The 12,964-nt window shown below is 27.4% G+C and overlaps 1 protein-coding gene across 1 annotated transcript; it reads right to left on the bottom strand.

Moving 5' to 3' along the window:
- Positions 1 to 11,188: 11,188 nt before the first annotated feature.
- LOC101219358 (21 kDa protein) lies at positions 11,189 to 12,303 on the bottom strand. Its single transcript, XM_004150071.3, has one exon. The coding sequence runs from the start codon at positions 12,206 to 12,208 to the stop codon at positions 11,582 to 11,584; it is 627 nt and encodes a 208-aa protein (XP_004150119.1). The 5' UTR covers positions 12,209 to 12,303; the 3' UTR covers positions 11,189 to 11,581.
- Between the last annotated feature and the right edge of the window lie 661 nt (positions 12,304 to 12,964).

Here is a 12,964-nt window from a genome sequence, read left to right as displayed (position 1 = left end):
AAATAAATATTTTGCCAAAAATAATAAATATGCAATTAATTACTTAAAGTACTTCATAATTTGGATACCAAATATTTGGTGTAGTTGTATCACTTTTCAAGTATATAATAATGACCATTTGCTTTCCAAACCAAATTGAGTACATATTATAAAAAAGAGTGTTATGAGAAAAAACTTTACAACATATTGAAACTCCTAAACTATTATATATCACATCCAAAATCTAACTAATTCAAAAAACATCCAAACATTTCATTTTTCTTTTTTGTTTGTCTTTCCAAATGCATTTTTCTTCCCAAAATGTTAAGGAATTAAAAAGCAGAGAAGATACAATAATGGGTTTTTTTAAAAAAAAAAAAAACATATAATTCTATTCATCATCAATCATTTTCTTTTGAAAAAATGACATATATTTATTATAAATATTATAATAAATGTCCATTGTCATGTGTTACTCCCGTCCACATCAAACGCTTTTACCATGTATCTTGATGATATCAACTTTTAGTGGTTATGTAATTCACCTCATGTATTGTGCCAAATTATCTATAAACAGTGATATTTTGTAGGTATTTGCAAGTGAAATATTTCTACACATATGGGAAAATTTTATATTTTCTTAATTTCTTAATTATTTTATTTATTTATATATTATTTATTTTAATATTATATTTTCTAAATTTGGGCTTGGCCTCGTTTTTACAATATTATTTTTAATTTTAAAAATATAATAACCAAGTCTACTTAATTATTATGAATAAATGTCATAAATGTGTGGCATTTAAAACTATCTTAAACTTAAAAAAATAAAAAGGAATAAAAAGGAATGAAGTTGGGAGATGTCAAAGACAAAATCCAAACCAAACGGGTGCACTCAAGTCTAGAGGGTACTACAAGGAGGCATATGAAAACATGCGTCTTGGAAGGATAATGTCAATTCCTTGAGGTTTTAGTCGAGCACAACCTAAGCCAATAAGTATATATCAATAAAAAATAACTTAGTGGGATTCAGATTAAAATCTTGTAATCCAAGAGCCAAAAACATCTCTAACACTATTCTCGTCAATTATATCTGCATAGTTTTGTATCAAATGATAGACTTGTAATTATCTTCATTCAACCACACCTAAAAAACTTTTTAAGGATATTGGGCACCAACAACAAACCCGATTGTGAACAATATTAGAGTAAAAACATCCCAAATCCATGATTACTTAATTATGACATTTTTTCTTTTCTGCATGAAAAACTCAAATGTAGTTGTAGTTCTAAGAAAACTCAAATATGTTATAATGTAGAGAATTGTTATGGCTAATTAAATCATTATGTACAACAATTATGGACATGAAAATCAAACATTAGAAAGAAATTATATCTCTAATTGTTAATTAGTATGGAAATGGTAATACATAGAGCCCATATTTGTTTATTTATGCACCTAATACACCAATGTAGACCTAACTTTGAGCCTCATGCTTGAGAGAGAAGCTAAGGCCCATCAATTTTTGGTTCTCTTTGGGTAAAATGATAGTTGGGTTTATGGGCCTTCCTATAAAAACCTCCATTCCTCTTTCATGGATTTTCATTCCTTTTGATTGAGCTTATAAAGGGGAAGTAGATATATATATAGAGGTACTCTTTTCAAAATAGCTCATTTTTATTTGTAAAAGTAGCTAAATGCATAACAAAATAATGTAACTTTTTGTATTTTTATAAAACAATGCAAAAAAATTAAAAAGTAAACGATAATTAATAAATATGATGACATAAAATTCTTTCAAAACCCGAAAATATATCCATGTAATTTATATTTTAGAAAGAAAAAAAATGCATCAAAAGATTTGTTCACAGATTGTGAGATAAAAATTTGAAATTTGATGGGTAAAAAACACAAATACAATGTAATCATGTCCTATTGGTGGATAAATATTTTATTAATCACGAGGTACGTAGTTCCAATTTTGATATTCCTAATTGTGTTAAAAGAAAATTGAGAAGCTAAACCTGATGTAGTTGGCTCGAAAATGTACAAGAATAATAAGGAAATGAATAGTATCATATTTAAGAACTTTCACCTCTCTGCTCCTATTATTGCCACTTATTTCCTTATCATATGGAAATAAAGGATAAATATGACAACATACCATGTGGTAGATGCAAAATTTTATATTAGAAGCACAATTTCGTATAAGATATTTTAAGTTTAATTATCCAATGTACTTTGAAATTTGTTTCGATGCATGGTTCCATAAACTTTAATGATTTCGAGTTTATACCTAATATATCTCTTACAAATTTATAATATATTCAAAAATGTTAAAAATGGATTGTGTTATATCATATATAAAATTTAATTGTGTTTGATAGGTCATATGGTTTAAAGCAAATTAAATATACTTTTGTCAAATAAAATAATTAATTAAAAAAATCCATTGTATACAAAATTTAAAGTTGAAGAATGTGTTATTTATTGGTGAATTATTAGATACAAAATTAATTTTTTTTAGATTTATATTAGACACAATTATGAGTTTTGAAGAACTAAAACGTCTGTCAAAAGCAAGCAGAAATCAGGAGACAGGGAAGAGGAGAAGGAGAGAGAGTCAGCCAAGATCTGTGTGCATGTGTACGTGCGAAGAGGAGAAGGAAGAGATAGGATGTGTGTGTGTGCACTTGAACGTCCGTCCGTGCCAAATCACGCCAAGTAATCTTGCCCACATCACCTATATTTAGTCAATTTGGATTTGTGTGTATGCCAAGTCATTTTGCCCATGTCACCTATTTGATCAATTTTATATTTAAATTCAATAAATATATTAGTTAAGAGACCTTTTAATCCCACATGGACTAAAATAACTTATTAAATACATCATTATGCACCCAAGTTAAAATCCACAATTTCAATGTTTTGTTCTCTACCTCTCACTTCTTACTCACTTTGAAAATGCTTTTGTATTGTGTGTGTGTGTGTTTTTTTTTTTCTTTGTTCATATTACTTTAAGCTTAATTACTACTATATTTGCAACCATCTATTTTTAAAAAACATTATAATTAATTATAATAACAAAGATCATAATAAAAAATTATGAAAAGCCAAAAAGAACATAATGTGGTCCTAACCTATATATATAAATTTATCTCTATTTGTATTTATAATTAATTAATTAAACAAAACATAAAACAAAGAAACCCCGTGGGGGAGAAAAAGACTTCTCTTATTGAATGGCTGGATTTTGCATGTGCCTTCCCATTCCTACATCTCCTTCAATTCTTTCCCTTTTTCTTTCTCTTCCAATTTTTATTTTTTATAACAAATAAAATACATCATAATTAAATACTTTTACTTCTTTAATAACCTCATCAAATAAGACAACCCCAGTATTATTAAAACCAAAAATAAATAATGCCAACAAATTCCAGCCACTCCTTTACCAAACCATCTAGGTTTCGCCACATCTTCGGACCTTAGTGATTAAACAATATTCATTCATACCTACAAATCCAATTTTAATCATACTTAATATTAAATATTATTAAATTTAAACGAGCAAGAGATTTGTGAGTCGAATCTAATCTTCACTTCTATCGTAATAAAATATATAGTAATAATTACTTTGTTATTCTTTAATTCAATTTAATAATCGTCGAGAGAAACTTATAGGGTTGTTAAAAATGATAGGATTAAAAAAAGGACGGATGACAAATGAGCTACCCAACTTACAAGAAATAAGAAGACTCAATTTAATTAAATATTAAAACTAAAACATTAAAGAAAGTATATAGTTTGTTTTTATTTGAAAAAAAATAAAATTGGTTTGTTTATTTATGAGAGATGGGTTATGTATTGTACTTTATGATCAGCCCGTGAAGCCTCCAACCGGACCTACTAACTAAACCCCTTTGGTTTTTGATATATATATATATATTAGAGAATTCAAAGTCATTATCAAAAGTATAGAAACAAAGAGGAAGGCTTCAAGTCCTTTCAATTCACATGCAAGCTTTGGTTTTCATACCTTATTTTTCTTATGTCCTCTTTCAAATAATATTATAAATCATTTTAGAACCAATCAAATTTAACTCTATAATTAATGAAATTAAGTTATGATTGAGTGAGATGATTTAACGTTTGTATATTGATTTTTACTTGTGTTGAATTTTTTTATTTTACAAATTTTTAAGTTTGTAAAGCGAAGAGAAATGTTTAATGATTGATATAATTAAACTTACGGTTATTAGTTTAAAAAGAAAGTGTCTCAAACCAATATGAAGTAGTGTGAAATGCGTTTAAAGTTATTATAGACTTTGGTATGTTTTAAGACAATTTTTAAAAAATATAATATTTATCTATAAAGCAAAATCCCTAAATTTTGCAAAATGATGTATCACTTTCTCACCAAGCATTGTTTCTTGTCCATATCATATCTTTCCTTTTTAACAATCAATAATGTGTAACAAGTATTATCTAGATTGATTCACTAAAAATATTATATTCTTTTAATTATCTTTCGTATTATATTTATATTAATATTCTATTATTTTTTTATAGTTTCCGTTTCAACTTTAAAACATTATAATGATAGTCATGTTTCAAATTCGAATCAATATCAAATTTTTCGTACTGTTATGAAAAAAAGATTGTACTTGATGGCAATTTGAGTTTAGGGATTTACAAGTTTGTCACTCGCTTTTTTTTCATCTTGTAGATATATCAAAAGAAAAAAAAAACAAATATAATCTAAGTAATACACCCAAGAATATTCAATTAATATACAATTTATATACCTCATACATCTAATATACATAAATGTTGAAAATGACAAAAAAATATTGTTTTAAATTTAATAACAATTAAGTAAATATGTTTAACGCATCTAGGTAAATAAAACAATGTGACATTTTTGTAAATAAGTTTATCTTTATTAACTTTAGGTCAAAAAACATAAAACACTTTTTAGGGGACATTTGGAACAAGAAGTGAGTTACAATAGTTTATGTTTGATGCAGATTATTTTAGTTTGGTTTATAATATATAGTAACGTGTTTATGGTTTATATTTTTACAATATATATATATACTTTTCTTTTTCTACCCTTTAAAAAAAATTCAAAATCTTTTATCATAAATCCAAATATTTGGTATATCAATTGTGAATCAAATGTGTACCAAGCGTCTATCAAATGTCTATTTGAAGGATATCAAGTGTGTATATCACAATTGTATCAAGTATATGTATTAGTGGTATATCAGGTGCATCAAATATGTATAAGTTGTATTATAAGCCTAATTTTTCAAACTTAATTATTTTATTCGACACACAAGAAACTCTTTAACATGTCCTAATCTTAAAAGTACTACTAACTATCATATATATATATATATATATACTTTGTAGAAAAACTATTTTAACAATTATTGATCATAACTTTTGATATATGTGTATATTTTTTCTAATATAAGTTAGATTCACGAGAGAAATGTCTATATTAAGTTTTCACATTTATAATTTATTTGGTCTTTTAGCTCTTCAAATCTTACAAAAAGATTCTTAACCGTGAAGAGATTTGTCTATATAATTCTTACAATAAATACTTTCTTTTTCATTGGTAGGTAGAATATATATATAAGAATGAAGTTTCCTACCCAATCAATCTCCTAAATATGTCCAAGTAATTATCCTTTCATATTACCCCACCAAACTTAATTTAAAAACAGTGTAATCTTAAATGGCTGATTGAGTAGAAATGAATATTTAATTGAAAAAAAAATAGCAATCTAAGCAACCTCCTTTAATATCATCTTACATTATTGATTATTATTGATTATTGATTGATCCAAAAAAACCTAAACACATAAGATGAAGAGTAAATTTAATATCTAGTACGATCCTGTTTTCACTCTATCAATAGTAATTAATAGAATAGATTCACTATATATATATATATATATATATAGACTATTTATAAACTACTTTTATAGAGATGTTATAAAAAGGAAAACAAACTAATTACACTTTAATTCATACAAAAATCAAATATGTAATAAATTATGTTTTCTAATGTTTTTTTATGGAGGGTAAGTATTATTTTAAAAACTCTTAAAATATAAGATAAAATACATTTTGTTCCCTAGATTTTTGGAAATTCCCATTTTGATCCTTCGGTTTCAAAATATTATACATTTTGTTTGAAGTGTTGTGTTTGTGTTTAATTTCAATTTAATCTCTAACTTCTAACTTTTAACGTGTTATAATTTTACCTTTAAGATTGAAGTTTTATTTGAATTTCGTTATGTCTTGTTGATTTCCTTTGAATTTTACTAAATACTCTTTTTTTTTCTATCTATTTTAGGCAAATTGTTTTGACAAAACTTTTTAAAATATTTATATATACAATAAAAATTTAGAATCTATCATTGATAGATATTGATAGACTTATATTGATGTCTATCAATGACATTGATATAGCGCTTATAGAATTTTATCATTATCTATCATTGATAGATTATGAAATTTTGTTATACTAGTAAATATTTTAATTCACTTTGATATATTTGAAAATCATTCATAAATTTAAGTAATATCATAATAAATAATTGGATTTCACACCATTCTTATGCACTAAATTTAATTTTAAAATTTTATTCCATAATTATTATAAATTAATTAATAGTGATTGACATTAAAGGTTAAAAGTGTAAAAAATTGAAAGGTTGTAACTAAAATATGAAACTAAACTCAAATCTCTAAATAGAATTGTAATATTTTAAATGGTAGAAGAGATGATAGATAAACTAAAATCAAATATGTGTATCCTTGATGAGTATTAGATCCAAAACTTCGTTTCTTCGAGACGGTTTGTTTTTTTTTCTTTTAAATATAAAATAGTTACTAAAAAAATACAAGAAACAGGTGGAAGTTTGAGAAATGATCACACAAATGTGAGAGTAATTAATTATTTAGAGAGAAACAAATAGAAGAAGAAAATAAAAATGATGGTTGAGTTGTTGTTAAAGAAATTAAAGAGAGAAATTTTTGTGGAAGGAGTAAGGTGACAAAGTATGAAGGGGTCCGGACAGATCAGCAACAGTTAATGAAAAAGTGGTGTTGTTTTGTTTTTGGCAGTCCAATAGTGAGTTAACAAACTCCAACATGTGATTGCTTTTACTTTTAAAACTCTTTCTTTTTTTTCTTCTAATTCATACCCATTCACCCAACCACAATTTCCCCCTCTAACTATTATATATATTTCCTCATTTAATTATATTTATCTTATGACCTTTTTTTAATAGATTAAATGGCAATTTATAAGAAACAATGGCCACAGTTATTCTCTTTGATTTCAATTTAATAAGTTGTAAAATGAGTCGTTACTCGAGGTGTCAAAATAATTCGACAACCTAAACTATTCAATTCATATTATAAGAATTGAGTTGGGTTAGTTTAAAGTGTGGGTTGAGTTTTAAAATTGGTTTCAAGGATTATTTACATTTATTGTTATATATAAAATTGGTTTCAAGGATTGTTTATATTCATTGTACACATATGTATCTTACTCATTTTGTGGATTCTCTATTTGCTTTTCAGCGTAGAAAGGGTCGGTCTATTTGTCCATCCAAGAATGCATCAATCTTAAACGATTTTTTTAAGCTTTTATACATTATAATTTGGGAGAAGGTCAAACTACAAAACTACACAAAATGAATGAGCAAAACACACAAACTACAAATTACTGGAAGAAGTATTTGGGCCAAGAAGGGCCACTTTGCAATCCCTTCCTTAAAATCGATTTCTAATAGGATGAAGAATGTGATTAAAATTTAAATTATTTTAAGTTGATAAAACTTATGTTTTAAAGTGATTATAAATATGAAAAAAGTAATTTTAATTATTGTAAAATTTTATCATAGACGTGGCTCATAACTCATATACCATATCTTTTAAAATTTGTGTCACAAATTAAACACATTCGGTCAATTGACTAGTGTGCTTGAACCAAGCATATGAGTAATCTCCAATGCAAGGAATGTCTCCACCACATCATACCTTGGTTGCACACCGTAAAAAAGTTGTGTGAATGTGTATTATTGCTTGTCATATGAGTGTTCACATAGCCTTAGTTGAAAATGACCAAATTTTGGTAGGACGAAGTACCAAAAAAATATAAATGTTAATATAGAAAATTATGGAAGCTCACTCAATGACATTTAATAACTAAAAGGTATAAATATGATATACCTCCAATTATTTTGTATGCAAAAGTTTAGGGATACTCTTTTGTAACTATATGATAAGACATTAGCATAACATGTGATGGAAATAAAGTGTTGTAACGATATGATTATCCTTAATGATAATCTCGAGTAATAAACAAAATCATGAAGAAAAAAATAACAATAATAATAATAATAAAAGTTAAAGCAACCATACTTAGAGCCATTGCTATGATTCTAAGGGATTAAGGGAAGAGGCAAAAGGGAACATTATAATTGAATGAAGTGGGAAAAGGCATAATATGGTGAAAAAAATAATCATGAAACAAATTAAAAGAGAATATATTTTATGTATGTGTTAGGCTTTTGGAGGAAAGTTTTGATATGATTTTCTATGATTAATATTTGAAATCACTTTTGTGGGGTCTCAAAAGTCACATTATGGCAAAGAGATTAGTGCTTTGTAACATTTTAATTTCATTAAATTGCTCTTGGTTGTGTTTTTTTGATTAATTCTCTTTATTCTTTTTTATGTATGTTTTTTTTTCCTTTAATTTTTAATTATTTGATTTGATGAAGGTAATTTTGATTGGAAAATTTTCACATTATGATATATTTTGGGGGAAAATAAAGTTGGGTAAATGAATTTACACAAAGATGAATTAATCTAATAGAAGGTAACATATATTTTCACAATTTATGCAAGAATGTTGAAATTCCTTTGGAAAAAACTCAACAAAAAAAAAAAAAATCAACTGCATTAACCGATTTTAAGTTTATCAAAAGTACGAACTAAAATTAGAGCATTTAAAAAGTAAAGATAAACAAATATTAAAAAATTAAATATTAGAATCAAAATTATATTTATTATGAACCTAAAACAATGAATCCACACTTTTACTATGTTATAAAAAATTGATTCAATATAAAAAATAATAATAATATTGACTAGCGACAAAATATACGTCGACATTTTATTTATATTTTGATCGAAGCAAATATTTTTAAGTTTGATGGTAGTTGTTCAAGTTAGGTTAAGATTTGGTACTTCAACTTTTAAAAGTATAAATAAATTGAGGTCTGAGAATTATAATTTTATTTAGTATAGTTATTGATTTATTGAAAGTTAATTTTAAAATAGGCTATTTGTGAAAATTAATTAAGAGAAATATATGAGTACATCTTGAAGTAAACTATCTAATTTTTTGGAGCTGTGGTTTAAATACAACCATTAAAGTCAAAGTATTGATAGATATAAGACAATATGAAATAATTTGCAAATCTAACGAGATTTAGTTCAAACTCTCAAAGTCTATCAATAATGGAAATCTAGCCCTGTAGATTTTGTGATCGATAGATTCATGTTGATAAATTTATTATCAATGACTTATAGTAAACAATGGATATAATGAATATAAACACTGAAGTCTATCATTAATTCACTACCATAGAATCTAAGAGTGATAGTAATTAGAATCCATGACTTGTTTATATTATTTGAAATCTATATCCAACGAAGGATAATGAGAGAGTGCAAATAGCATATAGAAACCTATCATTTAATATAGAAAATTACACATAGACTTTTATTAGATACGTTTAATCTTCGATAATAAATAGTTTATTTGCCAAATAAATTGCATTAAATTACTTTGAATATTTTGTCCCTTATTAATGAATTATAGAGATGGAGAAAAAAAAAATAACTTTGTATCGAAAAAAATTTAAAAATTCATTTATCAGTCATTATGACAAAAAAAATTGTAATGATAAATACGAACAAAATAGTAAGAGAGGGAAAGAAAAGTGTAAAGAGCAGAAAATCAATGAAAACCATAGGTGACTAAAAATGGAATATTGTGTATAAAATTGGGCATCTAGTGAAAATGAAATTTTAAAAAGTGACAGAATTGAGAAGAAAAATTCCAACGTTAATTAAGAATGAGAAACAATGATAAGCAAAAACAAAACAAGATCACTTGAATATATTTATAAATATATATATCAATAAAAATAAAATAAATAAGAAAATTTAACCCCAAAAATGTTGTATACATCTAATTAAAATGTTATTCTTACGACAATTACTCATACAGATTATTGTATTAAGTGTATAACAAAATTGTTTTAGTTATTAAAATGGATATGAGCATGGATGAATTCAAATATTTTTGCATGTGACTCATTTTCTTATTAAAATAATAATTATTATTATTATTTTAGTATTAAAAGGACTATGACAACACATTTACTTTAAATTTGTCTCCACGAAGTATCAAGCTTTGTGAACGTGAATATAGTAGTTCCATTATATAAATTTTGTAGTTTGTAATATCAATCTATTGGATCCTAGATGGTTGGTATTGTTAAACAAATCAAATAAAATAATTTAATTTTGTGTGGAATAAAGTATTTAAATATCAAATTTGTGTTTGTAATAGGTTATAAGATATTGGATACAAATTGATGGATGAAGCGAACGTAAAATTAAAATAGATATAAAATTAATTTTGTATGTAGTATAATATATCAATAATTATTAATATTTGAAATTATATGGTAGACGTTTCTGAAGGCTATGAAGACACAGAATAAAAAGTTGGTCAACCAAATTTCCACATTCCACTGTTTAATGTAACTAATTGTTTTAACCACAGATTTTCTCTCTTATTCTTTAAAAGAATTTAAGTAATACTGCTCCTTAATTAATTTATCTGAACTAACCAACCACTCAAAAGCAAAAGTAGAAAAGCGCGAATCTCTCTCTCTCTCTCTCTCTCTCTCTTTCTCTCTCTCTCTCTCTCTATATATATATATATGCTTCTCTGAATAAAGCTGTTTAGAATTTCGAATCAATTTGGTAATGACAACATTAAATTATAACCAGAGTTAGTTAGAATCAAATAGAAAGATCCATGTTGAATGAATGTATGAGAAGAATGAAAACTGAGAAGATTATGAAACTGTGGATCACTACAGCGAAAGATGAAGAATCATTGAATTCACAACAAGTTTAAAAATGCATTGGAACACTGTAAAACTAATAATTAATAACACAAAAGGGGAATTGCTTCCTTCTCTTTCTTTCATTCTGAAACTATGAAAGAAGGAACCAGCAGAACAGAACAGAACAGAGAGGAACAGAACAGAACAGAGGAGTACTACAAAGCAGAGCCACACACAAATTACCAAAACCAAAACCAAAACCAAAACCAAAAGAAAATTTCAGTTTCTCTGTCTAGTAACAAATTTACATCTCTATCTCTTACAAACTGTTAATTAAATACAGCACCAAACTATTTCATATCATTTCCAGAGATTTTTCAACTATATTTTTCAGAATTTTGATTCACACAACCTACCGATTCGATCACGGAATCTTTTTCTCCACGAAGCTGTTCACCAGCGCTAAGGCATTACTGGTGTGCTTCTTCACCTTCTCCGCTTTGGCACACACGTCCTCCTTCATCGGTCCATCCGCCACATCCTCGAATCCATCCGTACACGTTTCTTGATCCGTTAACGCTGCGCTCATCCACGTCTGCACGTTACTCATCTGGAACCTAAACGACGGTGCATCGACGTCGTTGATCTGCCGCATCTGCTTGAGCGAGCCGCGAATCTCGTCCACGGCGTCGTCGAAGTTCGTGAAACAGTCATGGAGTGCGGAAGCGGCTCTACGGTCGGCACCGTTGTCGCCGACGTGAGATAAATTGGAGACGTAAGCGGCCATTCTACGGGAGTTGGCGAGGCTGATGGTAATGGCGATGCGAGTGAGGGAGGCAGGGTCCTGCTGAATGTCGTTGGCGTAACGAGAAAGCGAAGTGTAGCAGACGTCGGGATAGAGAGTAATGCCGCAGCTAGTGCGGATGAACTCCATACAATTGGCGGTGGCGTTGGGGGAGTTTGGGGTATCTTCATCGGCGGAAACAGGGCGGAGGTAGAAGAGAGTGGCTGCGAAGAGGAGAGAGAGGATAAGAGGCCGTTGGGGTTTCATTGTGTTTTGGATTAAAAAAATAATAATAATCGGTCTAATTGCTCACAACGGAATTTGAGTTAGCGTTTTGCGTGCCAGAGATCGGTTCACGGGAGGCCTTTTTGTAGGCAGTCCACTACAACTGAATTTACATTATTATCCATCATCTTTCCTCAATACTACGGATTTGCCCTTCCTCTTTTCTCCATCTTCCGTCCTCAATTTTTTAAAAAAATCGGATTCCATATTCATTTAATAACCATTTCTTTTCTTTCTTCTTTTTACTTAATTTTATACTATTTGTCTTCAATTTTGAAATATATGGATTATCCCCCACACATGCTAACAAGATACACATAATCCCTTAGACAAATATAATTATTTAGTGAAACGAACCTATGCTCTTTGTAAATATGAGATTTTCTCTCCATGATAATTTACTCTCTTTAAAATTAATAACCCTAACAAACATAAAACCATCCATTAGAAATACACTATAGAAGGAATAATCAGAACAAGGATAAGTCTACGAGGTCCAAAGAAATAAACAATCCTTAAAAATAAACCCCCAAAGTTTCAAAGATGGAAAAAATAATCATACCAAAAGTACATTACAAAAGACATCCCCTATAATATGACAATAGGGAACAAAATGTCTAACATATCAAAGGACAATATATATATATAATATAAAAAGATAACCAACACCAAATCTCTTTTGTTTTTTAAATTTTATATTAATAGTTTTAAATTTTTGGCTCATTTTTACGTAAAAAA

This window comes from Cucumis sativus, chromosome 5 (genome assembly GCF_000004075.3).
Source record: "Cucumis sativus cultivar 9930 chromosome 5, Cucumber_9930_V3, whole genome shotgun sequence".
Lineage (NCBI taxonomy): Eukaryota > Viridiplantae > Streptophyta > Magnoliopsida > Cucurbitales > Cucurbitaceae > Cucumis > Cucumis sativus.
Note: the sequence above shows the minus strand (reverse complement) of the source record. Positions and strands in the feature narration are given on the sequence as shown.